We start from the raw sequence: 22,315 nt of genomic DNA, 5'->3' as shown, positions 1-22,315 counted from the left end.
GTTCCTTGTCTGGCCTTCTGCTGTTTGGAGAATCGCTTGACTCCCTCTTCTTTGTGGAAGCCCCTCAAATGTGGGAAGGCTGCTATCATGTCACCCCCAGTCCTTCTTTTCATCAACTTGGTCATCCGCCTGGCCTTGGCTAAAAATGTAGGGGAGTTTGGATCCAAAGCAAGACAAATGCGGTTGGATCTGATGTGAAATAGAATTTCCTAGTTTCACCAAACATCGAAGAATCTTCTGCCTGCAGAAGGACAGAAAGGATTATACGTTCATAAAGATTCCATCTTCTCTGCTGGGCATTTCTAGAGAAATCTCTCCAGCCAGGAGAGATTTCTTTAAAATCCTGGAAAGCTTTGGCAAGAAATTTAAATAACGAGTATTTAAATTACTGGCTCGAGTAATTGAATTTAAATTAAATCAGTAAATCTAAATTTACTGACTGAAGTCAGTAAGAAATACTGATCACTGTGCGAGCCGGTGATTCAGCTTTATGTTCCTTTTCGGGAATATATTCTCAGTCTATATTGCTTTCCATAAAAGTTGGGAAACCCTCTTAACAAATGCTGCTTTTCCTCTTCAACCTCCCCCACACACACCCTTCCAACAAATCGTAATTACATTTTAACCTGCCCAGGCTTTTTATGCATTTTGCCCATCTGAAGATGACCGCTGTCCCCAAAACTGTAATTTTGCAGTCAGCGTGGAAAAAAATTGCCTAGACATCTCTGAATATGAAATTTTTTAGGTGGCCAAGGAATTGCTACTGAAGGCTTATCCCACGCTTGGGAAAGTTAGAAGAGTCATCCAGTCTCTCCTGGGTGACAGAAGGTGTCTCATCAAAAACAGGCTATCTATCTATCAAAGAGAGATGATTTCTTTGCATCCAGTCAGGACTTGTTCTGTGGAAGAGGGCTCTAAATTTCTTACTCCAGAAGCTTGCAAATAAGAAGACGTCTCGTGTGGGACCTCTCTTCTTGCTAGTTAGAAGTCTATGGACGTTCTTAGTCATACAGGTCATGGTTGCCCCAAAGGTGGTGTTTCAAAAGGCCACTGGACTTCCTTTGTTTTTGCTTGAAGATGTTTCACTTCTCATCCAAGCAGCTTCTTCAGTTCAGGAACTGAACTTGAGTTTCTTCATGAACTGAAAAAGCTTCTTGGATGAGAAGCGAAATGTCTTCAAGCAGAAACAAAGGAAGTCCATTTACCTTTTGAAAAAGCACCTTTGGGACTTTGGTTAGAAGAAGACAGCATAAGAATACCATCAGTACCTTGCTGGATGGTCCATCTAATCCAGCAGTCTGTTCTCCCAGTGGTCAACCCAAGGACACAAGGAAGTCCACTAGCCTCCCAGCTAATGGCCTTCAGAAGTAGTCCCAAGGCCATCAAAGCTAAGGACCATGGATCTTCTACATCTTCTAGATATTCAAAAAATAACTTCTTTGAAGATAGCCAAAGAGGTACACTTCTTAGAGAGGGCTGTAAACCAGTATATAAGTCTATGGGCTATTGCTATTGCTATTTTCCTAGGTGACTTGCAATCCCAGATTCCTAGTAACCCCACCCCTAACTCTTTGCTGCCTCCCTTTCAGACGGTCAGTAACATGCCCTGCGCTCTGTTGACCGGCATCCGGACGTTACCAGTCCTAGAAGCCAAGGTGCCCGAAAGGCCTACAAGCAAATGCAGTGATCACCCCAGAGAAGAAGAGAAAGAGAAGAAGAAGAAGAAACACAAGAAACGATCCAGATCGCGGTCCCAGACGCCTCCTTCGAAATACCACTCCTCCTCTTCCTCCAAAGCCAAATCGCGATCCCATTCGAAAGCAAAGCACTCGCTTCCCACGGCCTACAGAACCGTCCGGCATTCCAGGTGAGGGTTTTTTTTTTCTTTTTCTAACTCTTGAAAACACTTAAAAACTCTTCCAAGTATCTCGCGGGTCTCGTTGCCGTGGTGGCTCTTTCTGCCTGATATTTTTAAGCCGCTCCGCGTTAAGGCGCACGACGTACGTTCTAAAAACGTTTTCAGAACAAGGAAAGCTTCTGTTTTCTTCGACGCATCTGCCAGGGGTTCAGCCCCCCAAATAAGTGGCAGGTTGCTGACGCCAATTAAGGGTGCAGGCAGCTTCTTGTCATTTGCCAAAGGGGGGGGGAGAGAGGGGTGCAAAAATAGATGGCGTTTTATCAATGTTGCCAAAGCCACCACACATCGCCTGACACGGATTGTCAGACGGTTCTCCAGCACCTGCTTGACGCCTCTTCAGGATACGAGATTGTGCTGAAGATTAAGGCATAAGTTGGGGAGAAGTTCATTGGAACGCTAGGAAGGTCTTGTCAGCCGTTAGAAAATCCGTAATGAAGATTTTTTCAAAAGCTAAAAGTTTTGAAGAATTTTTCTTTCTTTAAAAAAAAAGAAGGCACGGTAACGTGTTGGCAGGTGTATTTTAGGAAAATGCAAATAAACTTAAACACATCATTTAAGTTGAGATCGGGATAGGAAACTTTTCTGTGACAGCTAGCATCCCCCACCCCACCCCCCCAAATAAATGTCAGATCTTGCACGTTCATGTTAAAAAAATCATATGGCCCCTTGACCCCGTGTCTCTTCAATTACTGTCCCCCCCAAAGCAGAGCCTCGGAGACATAAAGAGGTTTCCGCCTAACTGGATCTAAGGATTAAATTAGTGTTGCTGTTTTTTAAGATTGGAAGGGACATCTGACAAGCTTCATACGTGCCACTGTTAGCCTCCAAACAGAGGGAAGTTCAGTAGGAAAATCAACGCTTTTTTTTCCCCTCCAACAATCCGTCTTCAGGGAAGGTGCGATTTCACTGGGAAAGCACGCCCTTACCCTGCCAAAACTCTCTGCTTGGATCCTCGGATGGAAGAGACGGTGCAAATGATGGAGGGGCGAGACTTCTGTTCCAAGCCCTTCTCCGTCCCTGGGCTAGAGAGAGAGAGAGAGAGAGATGTTAAGACCTTGGCTAAGGGGAATTCCTACTTAGCGGCACAGAGAGGCTTTAGATGGCTTTTGACAGGATAATGCTCCTCTGAAAATGGCTTCAGGTGTACTGTGAGGGTTTGACAGCCCTTCCACGTCTCCACGGCTAATTTTTCAAGCTCCAGGCTCCATCACGATAAACCCATTTATATTATTTTGATGACTTCTTCCCCCCGTTAACCAAAGTTCCTTGACCCGAGAGCTGTCAGGTCAGAGCTGTGGGAAGGGAGAGAGGGCAGGCAGAATGTCCAGTGAGGCCGAATTTGTACACTCTTGGCTTCACTAAGTAGAGCTGGGCAGGACCCGAAGGTAGCCTGATTGGTAAGCGAGAGGGTGAAGGATCTTCCCCCAGGTGTATCTTCAGGTTTCCGAGGAGCTGAGCATTACTCTGATCGGTGAATCAGCCCCCGCAGTATATAGCCCATTCTATAAAAATTGATCTAGGCTAAGAAACCAGCGCTGTTTTGGTTACGACTACTTTTGTTGTAAAGCTATAGTAAAGAATCTTGCAAGGCTGAAAATGATAGTCCCGGTTTACACCACACGCAGGTGAGGCCGTGCTTGGAATCCTGCATCCAGTTCTGGTCGCCACGATGTAAAAAAAAAAGATGTTGAGACTGTAGAAAGAACGCAGAGAAGAGCAACCAGGAGGATTAGGGGACCAAGAGGCTCAAGAGTAATAGTAGTGGGATCTGGGTGTCAAAGAGAAGAATTGGGGGAGGGGATAATTCTCTTCCAGTACTCGAGGGGCTGTCACAAAGAATAGAGGATTGACTTATTCTCTGAAGCACCAAAGAGCAGAACAAGAAGTATCAGGTGGAAGATGATTAAAGAGAAAACCAACCTAGAAATAAGGAGACATTTTTTTGACAGTGAGAACGATTAATTAGCGGTACGACTTGCCTCCTGAATTTGTGGGCGCTCCATCATTGGAGGCTTTGAAGAAGAGACAGGACATTTGACTAAGGATGGTATAAGGCAGTGGTAGATAACCTTTTGGGGTGCCCAAAATTGTGCGTGAGCGTGCAGCGCCCAGAAGGCAATGCATGTGGACCCTACCTGCACATGGGCGTGCGATCCGCCGCCCCTTACTTATACTGCACATCTCCCAGCGGATTTTCGGCCCATTTGAGGCCCATTTTTCAACCTCCCAGAGGCTCGAGGGAAGCCTCCGCAGCCTTTGGAGGCCGAAAAATGGACCTGTTTCGTCACTGCCAGTATTTCCGGAAATACAGGAAGTGATGAAACGGGCCTGTTTTTCGGGCTGCAGAGGCTTCCCTCAAGCCTCTGGGAAGCCGAAAAAGGCCTCAAATGGGCCGAAAATCAGCTGGGAGGTGCGCACCTGCACAGTGCAGGTAAGTTTGGCTAGGGCTCATGTGCCCACACAAACGTCTCTGCTTATTGCATGTGTGCTCACCTGTGGTACACGTGCAATAGGTTGGCCATCGTAAGGTTTCCTACCTGGAGGAGTGGGTTGGACTAGACGACCTCCAAAGTCTCTTCCAGCCCTGTGATTTTTCTCCCCGGTCTATCTTAATGCGAACTAGAGAGCTTGCCTGAGATGCTTGCTCAGATTACAGTTCTGTCCCAGACTCAGATGTCTTTCCTCTGACTCCTTTTTTGGTCGCACTTTTTCCTTCTGTCCTTCAAGCCCATTCGCTGGGCTCTCTATACATTTTCTAAGGATGAACGTGTGCGTGTGTGTGTGTGTGTGTGTTTTCATGGAAATGTTTCGCTGTAAATCTGCTGGGCTGCAGCTCTGAATTAGAGGCTGATGGAGAATGGCTCAAGCCACAAAAATAATACCAATCAGGTTTTGTTCTGTACCTTTGTGTGTTAAAACAAGGGTGTCGTCCCCCCAAATCCCTGGGCCAAGACCCCACTATCAGGCTGTGGCCTGTTCAAAACCGGACCGCAGAAGGGATGGGCAAGCATGCACGTGTGAAGTTCCACTTGCACAAGTAGAGCTGTGCGTGCACCTATGTGCCTGCCACACACACATACACACTGCCAGGCCAGGCCAGACCTCCGAGCTGTAACGGTCAGGGACCCCTAGAGTAAAACCCACACATTTCTTTGCTAGAATATTAAGATTCCAATTATTGTTCCTTTTGTAGTAGAAGAAAAAGAAAAACACAGATTAACTCCTAACCCAGTTCTTTGTCCTTAATAGTTTTCTAGTCTCGCTTTTCCCATCGCCTGATAACTCATAGGAAAGCTGTTTTAGCTAATTTGTACCTTCAGGTCACCTTTTGTTCGTCCGAGTTCAGATCCTGACCTCATGAAATTTCCCACAAGGTCTCCCAAGTCCTGGGTTAAACAGTGACCCAGAGAAAAGATCAGCAGTGCAGTACTTGAGCAGCCGGGCCAAGTCGATCTTGAAGGGCTTCCGCGATGCTTTTAATGGAGGTGTTTTCTAATTTCACAGTGTAACATGCCCTGCAAGACCGGATCGGCTCCAAACCGTTCCATAGAGAGAGGCATCTGGGTTTTTATTTTCTTAGCAGAAGCATGGAGTTTGGCCTGCTTATTGCCTTCTGTGTTTTCTTTCCAACTTGCCAATCTAATCTTCAACCTCTGGCTCTGCTTCGCTTAACCTTCTCACCCTGCCGCAGTCATCCATGCATGTCACACCTAAGACCCATTATAATTGCAACTGGAGTCCAGACGAATTCTTTCTGGTTTGTGTTTTTTAATTTCCTGCAAAAGTACAGCATTGCAGATTGGAAGGGAGGAGGAAGAAATACAATTAGAATTGCTTTTCCGGGTGTACTTCCTAAGAGATTACGTGCTAAGCCACCTACTCTGTTTACCCAGCTAATGATCTGTATGTAGTAATTAGCAAGAGAAGGCATCATTAAAGGATTTAGTGTGTAAGAGGACTTGATTGGCATAAGCAAACTTCGCGTGTTCATGGCCTCCATTCAAAGAGTCAGTAATGTTAATTCTCAAAATGTTTTTTTTTTTTTAATTCCTTGATGAGAGACACAAAAACAAGACTTCAAAACCAGTTCTTTTCTGTCGGGCAGGGACTTTCGTATGCTGCTCCTTAAGAACGGGAAATCATTAGCAACCTGAATGAATATATATGTATGTATATATAGGGCTTGCGGGGCTTTTAGTTCCTCTTTGTGCAAGTAGCTTTTGGGTGGTTTACTTGTGCATAGGATGTTAGTAACTTGGTGTCTTATTCTATCAGCTTCACCAAGTTACTAAGATACCAAGACACCAAGTTAGTAACATCCTATGCACAAGCAAACCACCCAAAAGCAACTTGCACAAAGAGGAACTAAAAGCCCTGCAAGCCCTAAGGAACAACAGCAGCATAATCATACTTCCAGCAGATAAAGGGAATGCCACAGTAGTAATGGATAGTAAAGACTACGAAACAAAATTGACAGACCTACTCCAAGACTCCACATACAAACCCATAAACACAGACCCAACCACATATCTGGAAAAAATAACCAAGAAGAAAATTATAACCAGCTACATGAGCAAAGAGATCCAACAGACGATCATCCCAAGAGAAAAATCTTCCAGATGCCCCAAACTATACGGCCTCCCAAAAATACACAAAGAAGGAATACCTCTCAGACCCATAGTCAGCTCCAGAGGAGCACCACTACAAAACCTAGCCAAACACCTAGCAAAGCAGCTACAGCCCCATGCTGAAGCAGCAGCTTTACATGTACAAAACTCAAACCACCTCTTGGAAATGATCAAAGATCTACACGTGGAACAAGAAGATCTGCTTGTAAGGTTCGACGTGGTTTCACTATTCACTCAAGTCCCAATAAAAGAAACTCTTGAAATCATCAAAAATAAATACCAACAAGCTAAACATCTCATGGAACTAGCAGAACACTGCTTAACCAACACACATTTCATATACAAAGGACAAAGATACAAGCAAATTGAAGGAGCCCCTGTGGGATCACCACTGTCACCCGTCATTGCAAATCTGTTCATGGAAGAATTCGAATCCAGAGCCCTAGCTAATGCCACCCTCAAACCCAAACTATGGTTAAGATACGTCAATGACACATTTGTCATTTGGCCCAATGGAAAAGAAAACCTAAACAATTTCCTAACACACCTAAATAGCACACATCCCAAAATCAAATTCACCAAACGGAAACAAACAACTATCATTCCTGGATGTACTAATCTACAAAAAAACAGATGGCACACTAGGACACACCACATACCAGAAGAAAACACACACCAACAGCTACCTCAACGCCCAATCCCACCACCACCCAGCACAGATAAACTCTATGGCCAAAACACTAATTGCCAGAACCAAACGCCTGGCAGACAAGACACACATAAAGACTGAACTATGCACCCTGACTAAAGTACTGACAGCCAACGGCTTCCACAAAAGCAAAATCACCGGCTTGATCCACAAAAACACACTGAGACATAATGGAGACCTAGAAGATAAATAGACCTATGGAACAGCAGTCCTGCCCTACATAAGAGGTACTACAGACAAAATCAGTAAGATACTACACAGGCATCACAGCAAGACTGCCTTCAAAACAGACAGAAAAATAGCAGCCATCCTTAGAAACCCTAAAGATAAAATTGACCTGGAAAACTAAGGCTTATATGAAGTCCCCTGTGCATCATGACCTGCCACATACATTGGACAGACCAATAGAAGAATAAGTACCCGCCTAGATGAACACAAAAATGCAGTAACAAAGCTGGAACACACTTCCTCACTAGTCCAACACATGAAAGCCACAGGTCATAGCATCGACTTCAATGGCACCGAAACCCTAGCCACTATAGAAAACCCCAGCCACAGAATTATCAGAGAAGCCATAGAGATTGAAAAAAGACCTGAAAGCATGAATAGAAGAGATGATTCTACCAGACTGTCAATTATTTGGAAGCCTGCACTCACAAACAAAAAAATCTCCACGCCACTAGCCAGGCAAACACCTGGGCACAAACAGATCCCCCCCCCACCCCGATACCTCCAGCTCAAACACACCCCACCCAGATGAAACCTAGCTTCCTAATAAATGATAGCCGTCTGTTTACTTGCAGCCAAGCCGCACTAAAAGCCTCCAATACAGGAAACACAATGTTGCCAGCCAATCAAGACAAAAAAAAACCCACAAAACAAACAGAAGATATTAGAAACACCAATCAAGCAGAACACAGCAAACTCCAAGACCAATAAACACAGACCAGGACTCCCAACCAATCATGAGGAAGACAAAACCATTCTGGCACAGCAGTAGGCTAGCACTAAATTTGAAACAGAAACGGCTGTGAAAGTCTGACTCACAGACAAACACAATACAGAAGCCTGATGATGGCAGATGAGATTCTGCCGAAACGTTGCTACAACTTTAAAAGCACAACTATAATGACGTGGGAAAATACCCCAACAAAGCTGAATACCATATATGTATGTATGTATGTGTATATATGGATATGTATGGATATGGATATGTATGTGTATGTGTATGTATGTATGTGTATATGCATGTATATGTATGTATTTGTTTTCTTAAGTTTTCGCGGGTACTTACATGTATGGTATTCAGCTTTGTTCATCAGACGAACACAATACAGAAGCCTGATGATGGCAGATGAGATTCCTACCAGCATCCATCTGTATTCGCCTGGCTAGGGTCCTGTCAGAGTGTGAGAGAGAGTTGAGAGTTGTTTGGAACCTGAAAGAGTATTTGCTGTGTGAGCAAGGAGCCTGGGCGTGCCTTAGCTCAACTGTTCTGGACTAAAGCTGCTTGGTGCTCTGAAACTCCTCTCTGCTTGTGTTTTGCATTTGAAAGAGATTTTTCAGAAAGAAATCTGAGGGGAGGGGGAGTAGAACTCCTTAGCATCAGAGCATGTTAATAATAATATAGAAAATATTAATGCTTTCATGGGCATTTAAAGAAAAAAAAGTTCTTAGTGAGCACCTAAAAGCCAAGAGGAACATAGGGGCCAAATTTCAAGTTTGTAGGCTTTACGGTTCTGAAGATTTTGTGATGATGAGTGAGTGATATTTCACTTTATCTGTCTGTCTATCTGTCTATCTATCTATCTATCTATCTATCTATCTATCTATCTATCTATCTATCTATCTATCTATCTATCTATCTATCTATAAATAAATATAAGCTCCCTGTGAATGGCAGTAACCGTTCCCCATTTAGCACAGTTATTTTTTAAAATAGTCAAATCTGCATCTGGAAAAATGATATGACATTTACAAGTATTCAAAGCTAATGCCATTTAGTGGAGGGGTTTTCTTTAGGAATTTTAGTCATTTCTATGCAAATCTTAGAAGCCACCGCTAAGGGTCTCTGATATTAAGCAGCTTCAAAAAAAAAATCACTCACTTTCCTTTCCCTCTGACAAGTTCTAAGCACTTATCGGTGGAAAGGCTGGGCTGAGGCCAACAAGCAAACTGTGTGTGTGTGTGTGTGTGTGTGTGTGTTGTAAGCTCCCTGGGACAGGTTCCTTTCCTAAAGGAAGGCCTTGCTGCTGCACAAAATAAAATGGACCCTCTTGGCTAACATCGGTTCTGATATGATTTGTTTTGCATCTGGAGAGCACTTAATAATCTGTGTCCTGCCTTTTTAAGCACTTAAAGACAGAATTATTTTGTTTGGGATTTTAAAAACAGTAATTCGGGGGTGGGGGGAAAGTGAGTGGATAAAGCATCTTCGGGGAACTGACAACCACTTCCCCGTGCTGCATGTCTGACGGCCTTTCTTTCTTTCTTTCTTTCTTTCTTTCTTTCTTTCTTTCTTTCTTTCTTTCATTCTTTTTTCTTTTCTTTCTTTTTGTGTCTTTTTGTCTTTCATTCTCTTTCTTTTTATTCCCTTCCTTCCTTTCTCTCTTTCTACTTCCTTCTGTCTTTCTATTTCTTTTTTCTTTCATTTCTTTGTTTGTCTTTCTGTCTTTCTTTCATTCTCTTTCTTTTTATTCCATTCTTTTCTTCCTTTCTCTCTCTCTTTCTACTTCCTTCTGTCTTTCTTTCTATTTCTTTCCTTCTTTCCATCTTTTTTTTCTTTCATTTTTTCCCCTTCCTCTTTCTTTCTTTCTTTCTTTCTTTCTTTCTTTCTTTCTTTCTTTCTTTCTTTCTTTCTTTCTTTCTTTCTTTCTTTCTTTCTTTCTTTCTTTCTTTCTTTCTAACAGTACTCAGGTTGTAACAAACCCACATTTTTTCCCTTTTATATGGATTTGCCAGAATTTGTACTCCTCTTTGATAATCCTGTGGCATGCCCCTATCAAGAAACGTAAAGACCCTCAAAATCCTTCCAGGGTGAATTTAATTTTCCCCTGTCGCCCATTCAGGTCCCGCTCAAGATCACCGAGAAGACGGGCACACACTCCCGAAAGGCATCGGGAAGAAAGGAGTGTCCCGACTGCCTATCGTGTGAGCAACAGCCCAGGCATCAGCAGACGACGCACCCGTTCCAGGTACACAATTGTGTTTGCAGCACACCTGTGTTACTCCAGAATGAGAACACTGAGGCTTTCTTGATTACATGGCTTTGTCCGGCTCCTTACATCAAGTTTCTCCGTTTTCTTTTAAAACATAAGTTAGTCCTCATTTAACGACCACAGTTGGGGCCGGCAGCACGGCTATTAAGTGAACCGGTCACAAAGTGAAACCGCACCGTATTATCTCCTGCATTCTTTTGGTTTACAGACCTGTGATAAATGCAAGGGTCAGCTGCAAAGTTACTTTTGCATCGCTTGTCACCACTGCAAATGGTTGTTAAAGGAGGCATTCAATAAACAAGGACGTGTTTTTTAACAAAGGAGGCCAGACATTCTTCAGGATGCTTTCTCCATCCATTTTACTAAAGAGGCTAGAAAAAAAAAACCCTGTTATCTTCCTTCGGTAGGTTTTATGGTCGATTCGCTGACCCCTTTTCATTTACAGATGAGCAATGAAATTAGGTTGCGGCATTGAGACCCCGATTCGAAAGGGCATAAACCTGAGAGATTCATTATTATTATTATTATTATTATTATTATTATTATTATTATTATTATTATTATTGTTGGCATCCTTTCAGTAGACGCTTCTGGGCACAGATCCCAATTTGTTAATAATTGCAAATGTAAGCTGGCCAGAAAGCAAAAGGGACAATGCTCGTAGACTCAGCCATGAAATCTAGGAGAATGATATATAGAAAGTCGCAGGAGTGAGGTTGGGCTCCTTTCAGCATCTTTATGGCTCGAATTATTCTCTGATTTAGGAGGCTTTGGTTAGCAGGAATGCAAACAGCCCTGATTGAAAAGGACGCTGCGCAAGGAGGGCGAGGTTTATGAGGGTGCAGGGCAGTTCCATCCATCTCCACTGCACGAGGTTTTAAAATATGCGGGGTGTGGGTTTCCCTGTGCGTGCATGCCGTCTTTACATCCTACCTTCTCTACGGAGAAATGCACACCCGTTTTACATCCATCCTCATAAAAGGGTGGCGAGATACGTGCTGGAGATCTTAACGCCTCTCCTTCCAAGGTGAGCCTACTCTCAGCCGCAAGTTAGAAGTACAGGCTACAACAGTTTATGCAGAATATAGAATAACAGAGTTGGAAGGCACCTTGGAGGTCTTCTAGTCCAACCCCCTTCTCAGGCATTCAGACAAATGGTTGTCCGGTTTCTTCTTTTTTTTAAAAAAAAAAAACAGCATTGGAGCACCCACAGCTTCTGAAGGCAAGCTCTTCCACCGATTAATTGTTCTCGCTGTCAGGAAATTTATCCTTGGTTCTAGGTTAGATCTCTCTCATTTCGTGACCATTCAAAGTTACAACATCACTGGAAAAAAAAGAGAGAGAGAGAGAGAGAGCCCTCAGATGGAGAGTCGACAGCCCCCAGGTCTGCAGCTGGCTGATGAGGAAGAGGAGGAACAGCTGGGTACAGTGCCTGATGCACAGATGCACAGAAGGCAGAGGAGAGGAGAGCAGTGGAAATCTATGGGCAGGTCCTTGGGACAGAAGAGCCACCGCTGCTAGAGAAGCCCCACCCTGGCTCTGGGGATAAAAGGCAGGGGGTAGAGATGAATAGATGGGGCAGAAAACTATTTATCTCCCTGCATTGAGAGAGAAATTTTTTTGCCAGGGCCTTTGCATTAACTTCAGAGGGTTTGTGGTGTTTGGGGAACTGGATCAGAACATGGGGATTCTTAATTAATTAAGAGGTCCAGATTTCTCCTTGCATTGGTTTGGCCACCCCCGGGGGAATCCGCACCTGCCCCCAAGAAGAGCCTTTAATCTCAGGTAGGGCATCAACTCAACATCGGTGTCTCTAGGATAGCCACCCTTGCAAGCTTGAAACATTCTTTGCCGGCCTGTAAATTCTGCGCTTGCGACTTTAAAACGGGATGAACGTTAACAGCGCATGGGGCTTTTGGGTATTTGATGTGAGAAGAGTCCTGACTTGAGCGAGGATGATAGATTGGCTGATTTCTATTTATCAGTACAAGGCTCATTCGGTGCAGCCGAGTCAGAGCTGCCTTTGTTTGCAGAGGGCAAGGAGGTCCTGCCGTAAATTAAGCCGGGCTGAATTTCTCTCTCTCCCCCCCCCCCACTTTTCTCCCTCCCTATGATGAAAACTAATGAATCTTTCACAATAACCCCAACAGATGCATGCATCGATCTGAGCGCTTCACGTCCGCCCTGGTTTGGGGTTAGAAGCAGAGCCATTCTGGCTTTTCATTCAATCTTTTTTCCTGCTTAAAATTGGTTTCCATAATTATTCATTTATCCAGTGTGTATCCCATCTTCATTCTTTTGAAAGTGGTGTAGCTATAGCAATAGCCCTTAGACTTAGATACCGTGTCACAGTGCTTTACAGAGCCATCCTCTTGCCCCCAACAATCTGGGTCCTCATTTTACCCACCTCGGAGGGAAGGCTGAGTCAACCTTGAGCCAGTGAGAATCAAACTGCTGGCAGTTGGCAGAATTATCCTGCAATGCTGCATTCTAATCACTTCATCGTCTTCACTGTAGCCACCATCCAGAAGACAATTTGAGATGGGACATACATTAGTTGGTGCTCATCATTCTCCGATGCCCAAAGAGACGGGGAGAATGAAACGTGGTTCTTCTGAATTCAAACCACAAGCTTGCTCGTTGAGCTACAGTGTGAGCCTATATCTCTTCCAACATTTGAGATGGACATTAGTTGGTGCTCATCATTCTCCGATGCCCAAAGAGGTGAGGGAATGAAACGTGGTTCTTCTGAATTCAAACCACAAGCTCGCCCTCGTTGAGCTACAGTGTGAGCCCATATCTCTTCCAACATTTGAGATGGACATTAGTTGGTGCTCATCATTCTCCGATGCCCAAAGAGACAGGGAGAATGAAACGTGGTTCTTCTGAATTCAGACCAGAAGCTCGCTCGTTGAGCTACAGTGTGAGCCCATAGCTGTGCCAACATCACTTAAAGTATGAAGTTGAAGGCCATCAAGCACGGTAGACCTGTAAAAGCTTTCCCAGGGCAAACTACTAAGAGGCATATTCTTTGCTAGAGAAAAAAGAAACTGGATTGAGTCAGATAAGAAGCATCACCTACTCTTTCCTCTCCTCCTTCAGCCAGCATCTACTTTCTCCCCTCCTTATATCTCAAGGCAGAGACTGGAGATTAAGGAGTAAGGCTTGCAGCTGATAACAGAATTGGACATTGTTTTGATTGGGGGAAAACGTTTCCAGCCACAAAGCCGGGTGTTATCTCAACAGCTCAGCAGAATGCCAAGTTTTTAGCTGATCCCCTTGTTTCATTTCTGTAATGAGATAGCTTTTCTGTAAAACACCTCCCTTTTAACCACAGCAATTTTCAGTTGCAGTGGCTGGTTGGGCTACCTGGTCAAATCAGCCTCACGCAAGCGGGGAAGAAAAGAAGAAAGGCTGTTTTTACGGGGCAGCTTCCACTGTAGGGCATATTAAGTCTCGGCTACATATTGGTGAGCTTTAAAAAGATCGCCTCTGCAAAGGAGGAGTACGTTGGTTGCAGGCTCTCAGCATAGATTAGATGCGCAATGGGGTCCTTTGTGCTCTCTGAACTTAGTGGTTTTCTTGCAGACATTTCATCACCCAAACTAAGTATCATTGCTAGCACTGATTTTGGGTTAGGTTTAAGGACTGCTCGTTTCAATTCTGAGCTACAGATATCCTCCTTTATTGGAGGAGGTTATGGCCAGACAGCAAGAGGAATATCTTGATTGTACGAGTGTCGGCTAACCCAACTAAGTAATTCTGGGGATTAAGAGCCATTGGTTCAAAAAGAACTGGAGAATTAAATGACAGGAAGCAAGGATTGAAAAATAGACTGGACAACCGTTTGACCGGGGTAGTATAAAGTCTCCTGCATTGAGCAGAAGGTTCGACTAGAAGACCTTCAAAGTCCATTCCAACCCTATTCTATTCTATTCTTATTCTTATTCCTCTTCTGTTCTACTCTGCTGTATTCGGATAGAATAATAGGTAAGGTAAATTTCCTGACAATGGAAATAATTAATCAGTGGAATAGCTTGCCTCCTACGGCTGTAGGTACTCCATCGCAGGAGGTTTTCAAGAATAGAGTAGAGAAGCGTTTGACTGGGATGAGTAAAGTCTCGTGCCTTCAGTAGGGGGTTGGACTAGAAGACCTCCAAGGTCCCTTCCAGCCCTATGATTCTATATTCTAAAGTGGTAACGTCTCCTTTGCTAGAGAACTTCAGACAGTTTAGTCTAACAGGACTGTCCTGTGTCTTCCTGTTTCCCTCTTCAGAAGCCCGCACGAAAAGAAGAAGAGGCGGTCGCACTGTCACGTCAAGTCCAAAGCGAGGTCCCACTCCCCGTCCGTCTCGCCGGGGAAACAGCCCACCCATAAGAATTCCAGTCACTCGGCCAGCATCTCTCCCGTGGAGAGTCGAGGATCCAGCCAAGAGCGTTCTGGGTAATGAGCCCCCAAGAGCCCCCATTCCGGCTGAGCGTATAAATAATCCAAACCGGGAAAAGTAAATAATGGTAAAAGGAGTGGGGTGTTTGCTGATTCTCTGCCTCAAAAAATAAAAATAAAATCCAAGCTCGGTTCCCTTTCTTCTCCAAGCCTTCGGGGGGGGGGCGACACAGCGAGCAGGCATTGAGCATGTTGGAATTGCAAATGCTCCAGCATCACAACGACACGCTGCAGTTGTTTAACCCGGTTACCTGTTTGACTGCCCTTCTGCATCATCTCGTGAGAAATCAAAGAGGAGTCGAAGAGCGTTGCATAGATCGCTCCGTGAAACTCTGCGGAGGGGTTAGGCTGGTGGCGTTGAAGTGCGAGGCAGGCAGGCTGGTTTTCTTTTTTCCAATGCTCTCCTGTTCAGAAAAGAGAAAAAAGAACCCAGCTGACCTCCAGTTAAATACCAACACCTTATGTGTGATGCTTCTGCTTGCAGAGGGAGGGAGGTAAAGAGAGGGAGGAAGGGAGGGAGATAGATAGACAGACAGACATGTATAGATAGAAAGGTTGGATGGATGGAGGTGGGAGATAAATAGACAGACAGACATGTATGGGTAGAAGGGATGGATGGATGGATGGATGGATGGATGGATGGATGGATGGATGGATGGAGATGGGAGATAAATACACAGATAGACATGTATGGGTAGAAGGGATGGATGGAGATGGGAGATAAATAGACAGATGTATGAATAGAAAGGTTGGATGGATGGATGGATGGATGGATGGATGGATGGATGGATGGATGGATATGGGAGATAAATAGACAGATGTATGGATAGAAAGGTTGGATGGATGGATGGATGGATGGATGGATGGATGGATGGATGGATGGAGGTGGGAGATAAATAGACAGACAGACATGTATGGGTAGAAGGGATGGATGGATGGATGGATGGAGATGGGAGATAAATACACAGATGTATGGATAGAAAGGTTGGATGGATGGATGGATGGATGGATGGAGATGGGAGATAAATAGACAGATGTATGGATAGAAAGGTTGGATGGATGGATGGATGGATGGATGGATGGATGGATGGATGGAGATGGGAGATAAATAGACAGACATGTATGGATAGAAAGGTTGGGTGGATGGGTGGATAGTGGGTGGGTGAAAATAGACTAAACCAGGTTAAAGAGACTGACTGAGAGAGAGATGTAGGTAGGGAGATGGATGGATAGATAGGTGTTTTCTTACCCCTGAACAGCCTCTTATTATCTCCGCTCCAATTTTTTGGATTGTAGATAATAATTTGATATTTGACTGTGGCAAGATTCATTTTCAGGAGCAACAAGGTTCCATCTCCACCAATTTGATTTGGAGAAGGGATCGATCACCGGTATCAGTAGGGAAGCATCAGAATACCTTTCGGCTGCTTCAGTTGGGGGAGGGCAGAATGAATTAAAAACAGTCAGGACGGTTGGTCCTTTGGAGGATATTTACCTTGCAAGGTTAATAATCGATAAATTATTGAAATATTTCCTTTTTTAAAAAAAACAAAAACCACTGGGTACCAGGAAAAGATTTTGATTGTGTAGTTTAAAGACGCTGCCAGAAGGAGCAAATGAGATGGAAGAGGAGCATCGGGGTAAATCTGAATATCTCCCTCTGTCTTAGCGACCCTGACTAAGCACATTCCATCAGCAGAGTGAGAGGAAAAACCCCCCAGAGCAGCTCAAATCTCTTCTGGGCAGAGTTTGTGGGAGCTACTGGCTACTCTTCCCATGTCCAAGAATCCATCCAGCGTCTCCCCACCCGCCTTTCTCCCTAGCTGGGAAAGAAAGTTCCCGCCGTACCCGAGACGCCAAAACCGCAGGGAGATTGTCAAATCTCTGGATTGCGTTGCAATCTCTCTGAAGTTACGCAAAGGCCTCTGACATCTCAAAATCAATTTGAAGGTTCTCCCGGCTCCCCGCAGAATCCCGATTTCCCCTTTGAAGGTTTTTGCCTGGCTGTGTTTTTTAATTTTATTCTCCTGCGTTTTCGTGAGAACCCGAGGAACGTTGGGTGTGTGTGTGTGTGTGTGTGTGTGTTTTCTTCCTCTTTTATTCTTTTTCTCCTTTATTTTGGGAGACATTCAAGGGAATTGTTTCTCTGCCGCTTCTCCCCCACCCAAAAAAATCAGCATGGCTTCCTGTGAGAAGAACTGATCATCGGCAAATGTTGCAGAAGCAGCTTAATTTTAATTATTAATTATATGGGAATATTTGTGGAGAAGCTGCTAGCTAAGGATGCACCACTGATGAGATTTTTGCAGGGTGGGGAGGTCCGTGCTTCGTAGACATGCTTCGTTCCTTCTGATCTATATTTTTTTTTTCCCACTGATCTTACAAGTTGTTTAAGAGGCAGACTTAATCGCATTCATTTCCTGAAAAAAGTCCTTTCACTCCACCGTTCTTCTGGTTTTTTTATGTTTAATTGCAGTCGCTAGACTTAAGTCAGGTATGCTGTTAATTACCTGTCAGTTGATTGTGTGTTTCTTTTTTTTCTTTACTTCTCAATTTTTTTTAGGGGAGTGCCTTTGGAAAAAGAAGGCCAGATCTCTTCTGCCATTGTGTCATCCGTTCAGAGTAAAATCACTCAGGTACAACTAAAGCGTGTTCCGGATTTTCCAAGGCTTCGCAGTTACCACAGTTCGGGTTTTGAACATCGCAAAGGAGATGCCTAAAATTGGATCGCTGCATGTTTGTGTTTTGTGAGAGGAGGGAGTTTCTTTTTTGTTGTCTCTTGGTGCCAATGTTTGTGATTGAACAAGCAGTACTCACTCCGCTGGTGCCAATGTTTGTGATTGAACAAGCAGTACTCCGCTCACAACCACAATGGAAATTCTGTTGCGAAAGCAAGGCCATTGTTAAATGAATCATGGCTAGGTTTACACCCAGATTTTACTGAAGAATATAGAGTAATTTTCTGAGCTGGAAAAAAATCATGATGAATATAATAAAGGTAGGATGTGAATAAATTAAAAATTTAAAAAGTGGTTAGGAATGAGTGGGTTTAGCCCCACCCACCCAAACTGGTCCCAGATCCATCTTTTTCTCCAATTTTTTTTTTACAGATAGAAACGTTTTTCTGTTCCCAACAATGAGAAACTTTTAATCTCTTTTCTTTTGGGTCCTTGGAAGATAGATAGATAGATAGATAGATAGATAGATAGATAGATAGATAGATAGATAGATAGATAGATAGAAAAGATCCGTCACCTGTGGAGAGTCTCTCTCTCATCCAGTCATGGTTGTCTCAAAGTTGCTTTTTCCAAAAGACAACTTAGACACTCTGGGGTTTTTTCCCTTGAAAACGTTTTGCTTCTCATCCAAGAAGCTTCTTCACTTCTAGAAAAAAAAAAAAAACCAAGAAAATCCTGTTGCCTTTTGGGAAAAGTCCCTTTGAGTCCTGGATCCGTCTGTCTCCCTTTCTTGACTCATTGTGATTGGCATTTGGGCACTTTTTAATCTAGTCCATTCCAAAGCCCTCAACGCCCTGCCTTTTTGGTAACATTTTTTTCTCATTAAAGCTATCAAGTGCTTTAAAGGTAATTATCTTAATGCTGTTAGGTACAGCAGTGGAAAAACAAGGACACTGAAAAACTGCGATAAGATTCGTTTACAGATTTGGATATAATAGCATTGTTATGGGTTTTTGTTTCTTGGTTGGTCAAAGGATTGGAAAATAGCTTAAATAGGCACATTTTTCCTTCAGCACACTAAGCACAGTGCATATAAAAACCCCTTTCCTGTGTTCAGTTTTCCTTCACACAACCTGGTTAAAAAAAAACACACAATAATTTTAACAATCACCCCCCCGTTCAGCTTCACTTTCCTAAAAAAAAAAAAAAAAAGAAAAAGCAACCCATTGTCTTGGGTTTATTGCAAATGTAATTTGACTTGGTAGGATTACCTCGAAACGAGCTTTGGGGTTTCTCTTAATATGTTAATTTCCAGGCATTGCAATGGATGCATTTTAATAACTTGCACCATTTTTCCTAAGCGAGATCACGGAATGAATGTTCCCTTTCCTCTCTGAAAGAAAGGATTTTTGATACTTCAGATGACTGAATCGATTGGAAATGTGGGTTTTTGTCGAAAGTGGCTGCTTATTTTTGAAAGGGTGAAATATAAACCAGCTGTCGAGCTTTGTAAAGGGAGTCTTGACTTCAGACCTTGGAGAATGACCACCAGTTAAAAGATTCCTTTTTCACTATTGAGAAAAAGAAATGCAAAATAGGCTTTGATTTCTTTCCTTATTTGGAAAACTGGCCCAAGAAATGGCCTGTTCTGATATCCTTTTCTGCCTTTCAAAATGTTGTATAATTTTTAGTGACAGCCGTGGTTAAAATCTTGGATATCCTCCGGTTGGCTAAATTTGCCAGAGTGGCCTTACAGAAGCCAGCAATTTTGCAGCATAGACAATGCCAAGGAAATATTTCCATGCGTACTGAAACCAGCCATTTGAATTGTGGGAGCCAGTTTCTTGCTTCCTTCTAGCTGCAAAAGCTGGATTGCTCAGCAGCAAAAAAACAAACAAACCCCTTCACATAATTTGCTGAACCACATTTCTCTGTACAGCGTAGAGATTTGGGCAAATCACGCCTTGATACACAATGCTGGTTAACTGCTTTGCACGGTTATTTACAAAATGGCAGAACCCTTGGAGGTCATCTAGTCCTAACCTGCTTGAGCGGGAGATCCTAGACTTATTTCAGACAAGTGGTCTGTCCAATTTCTTTTTAAAAACCTGCAGTGTTGAAGCACCCACAATTTCTGGAGGGGAGTCGTTCCACCTATTAATTTTTCTCACTGGCCAGGAAATTCCTCCTTCGTTCTAGGTTGCTTCTCTCCTGGATTAGTTGCTTCTTGTCCTTCCTTCAGGTGCTTTGGTTGACTCCCTCTTCTTTATGGCAGGCCCTCAATTATTGGAACGCTGCTATCATGTCACCCCAGTCCTCCTTTTCATTAAACTAGATATAGCTCAATTCCAGCCATCGTTCTTTGTATGTTTTTTTATAAATAACGTTTACGGTATTTATTATAATCAGCTTTCTGCTATCATAATATTTCTTTCTGGAGCAAAGAAAACACACTTCTCATTCCCAGTTTTTTAAAGATAGCACCGTGAGATTGAAGGATATAGGCGCCCTGCAATGCAGAACCTAAGAACGGTGCATTGGCAGATTTGATGGAATTGTTCTGATCTGACAAAGTTGTTCCCCTTTGGGGCAGCGTCTCTGAAGCCACCGCTCGCCCCTGGCCTGATCTTTTCAGGAGTTGCCTTAAAAAAAAAAAGACAGCTTTTGAGAAATGTCTAGCCATCCCAAGCAATTAGATGAGACGGCTAACCAAACTTCCCTTACCTAAAATATTTCTCTTTTTTTTTTCTTTTGCCTGCTGGTTATCCTTGACAGAATTTGTAAGCAGGCTGGGAGTTACTTATATATCCTTTTTACATTTTCTCTGTTGAGATGGATTTGAGGAGTCCTTGGTCCTCTTGTATCTTTACTTACAGACATTTCATTACCGAATCAAGGAACATCATCAGTGCTAGAAGAGAGTGGGGTTTGCTCCCTGTCGATGGGAGTAGTTGGTGGTTCCTTAATTAAGCTGTTGTTTACTGAGTTCCTTGATTGAAGACATTGTATTGAGGTACAAACAGAGAGCAAACCCTACTCCCTTCTAGCACTGATGATGTCCCCTAGTTAGGTAATGAAACGTCTGCAGGAAAACCACCAAGCTCAGAGAGCACCAAGGACCCCACAGTTCAGCCCTGAGCTACAAATATTCCCTTTCTTCAGCGAGGTGGGATTTTGGGGTTTGGGCGGTAAGAAATATGCGTGCTGTTGAAGAAGTCCTCGGCAGATAGTTAGTTTGGTTATTACTGCTGTCTGACTTTGCTTTATGCTTCCTTTGTGTGCAGGATCTTATGGCCAAGGTGAGGGCGATGCTTGCAGCTTCTAAAAATATTTCAACCAGTGCCTCTTGAGACGGAAAGATGGAAGCTCTAGAAGGAGCAGAAAGTCCTCGTTAGCTGCAGGGGAAAAGAGTCTTCTTGCAACAGTGCCGAGTTGCAAAACTTCCTTTGCAGAAAAAAGCAGCCGTGGGAAAGGGAGCCTTTGTAAATTATGTTCTGATTGGTTTCTCAGTAAGAATTTTACAACAAGCGGTGCCTGTATATTTGTAAATACGACATTCCGGCGAGTGTTACACAAATAAATATGCAGAGAAATCCTTTTTATTAGCTAAAGGCTTTCTGGAGATTGGTTGGTTATTGTTTTAGGGGTTTGTTTTTTGTTTTTTTACTCCTTTTCTTTGTTTCAGATGACCTTATACTCGCTTTTCAATCAGGGTCCTCTAAAGTAGTGTGTATAAATTGAATTTAGCAGAACAAAGCGAGGAAATGCTAATAAAAGCAGCAGGCGAAAGGAGGAAAAAAATTAGGCGGAAGGACTGGCATTTATTGAGCTGTATAGATTTTGCTTGGAGAGAATAATGCAAAAGGGGCGAAGGGAGCAGATTTCTAATATTCTTCAGGCTATAATTGGGAGCTGACTTGCAGGGTTTTATGGCCCCCAGTCAGAAAAAAAGCTAGTTATTTACTTGGTGACAACCATCCCAAGATTTGGAATAAGACTTCTTAATACCTTCCTGGAAGAACAACTCTGGATCCTTCAGATATCCAGAGTTCTGCCTATAAAGGTAAACCTCAATTTATTTGACTTTATCATAAAATAGGAGACAACTATTTTTTTGTAGCCATGAGTTAGCAGACTGTCTCTCTCTTTCACACACACACGTTTATTTGGACTTCTAATTAAAAATATATTGGGAGCTTGGCGGATATAGTAATAATAATCCACTTGTTGAAGCCATACTTGTTGAAAATGCAAGTACAAACATACCATAGAAGACTTCCATTTTGCTGCCAGATGTTCGTGGGGCAATTCTAGAAGGATCCAGGATGCTCCATCCCAAATCCACCACTCCAGAATTGGGGCTAGGCTGCTGGTCTGAAAGTCTAGAAAGACCACAGCTGGAACTCTTGTGAAATTAGTCTTGGGAAGAAGGGAGTCGTGCGTAATCCATTTTGAAATTAGTCATAAAGGAGTAAAATTAGTATAATAAAATCTCAGACAGCTTTAGGCATTGGGAGGGTACGGGTGATTTAATGTGAGCCGTTTCCAAGTTTGTTTTAATTTGTGGAGCCTCTTTAATTTAACAGTAAATGAATTCACTGACCTATTTTTCCTTGACACATTATTATTTCTACAATCACTTTACTAAACACAAAACCATTGCTGTTTGTGCTTAACTTTAGAGAACACTAGAAAAAGCCACAATCTGTTGGGTCAT

At 43.2% G+C, this 22,315-nt stretch overlaps 1 protein-coding gene across 7 annotated transcripts in view; it reads left to right on the top strand.

Moving 5' to 3' along the window:
- The window catches only part of SFSWAP (splicing factor SWAP), a 92,130-nt gene extending 70,921 nt beyond the window's left edge, over nt 1–21,209 (top strand). For all 7 annotated transcript variants that reach the window (XM_026716262.2, XM_026716259.2, XM_026716258.2 and 4 more), the window contains 5 exons: nt 1,590–1,867; nt 10,324–10,449; nt 14,750–14,917; nt 17,484–17,556; nt 20,883–21,209. In XM_026716262.2, coding sequence (XP_026572047.1) covers nt 1,590–1,867; nt 10,324–10,449; nt 14,750–14,917; nt 17,484–17,556; nt 20,883–20,948 — 711 coding nt within the window. In that variant the 3' untranslated portion in view covers nt 20,949–21,209. The remainder of the gene's footprint in view (nt 1–1,589; nt 1,868–10,323; nt 10,450–14,749; nt 14,918–17,483; nt 17,557–20,882) is intronic.
- The last annotated feature ends 1,106 nt before the right edge of the window (nt 21,210–22,315 follow it).

Source organism: Pseudonaja textilis, chromosome 15 (genome assembly GCF_049901715.1).
Source record: "Pseudonaja textilis isolate UNSWEBS1 chromosome 15, rPseTex1.2, whole genome shotgun sequence".
In the NCBI taxonomy this organism is placed as follows: Eukaryota; Metazoa; Chordata; class Lepidosauria; order Squamata; family Elapidae; genus Pseudonaja; species Pseudonaja textilis.
This window is presented reverse-complemented; position numbering and strand designations above follow the sequence as displayed.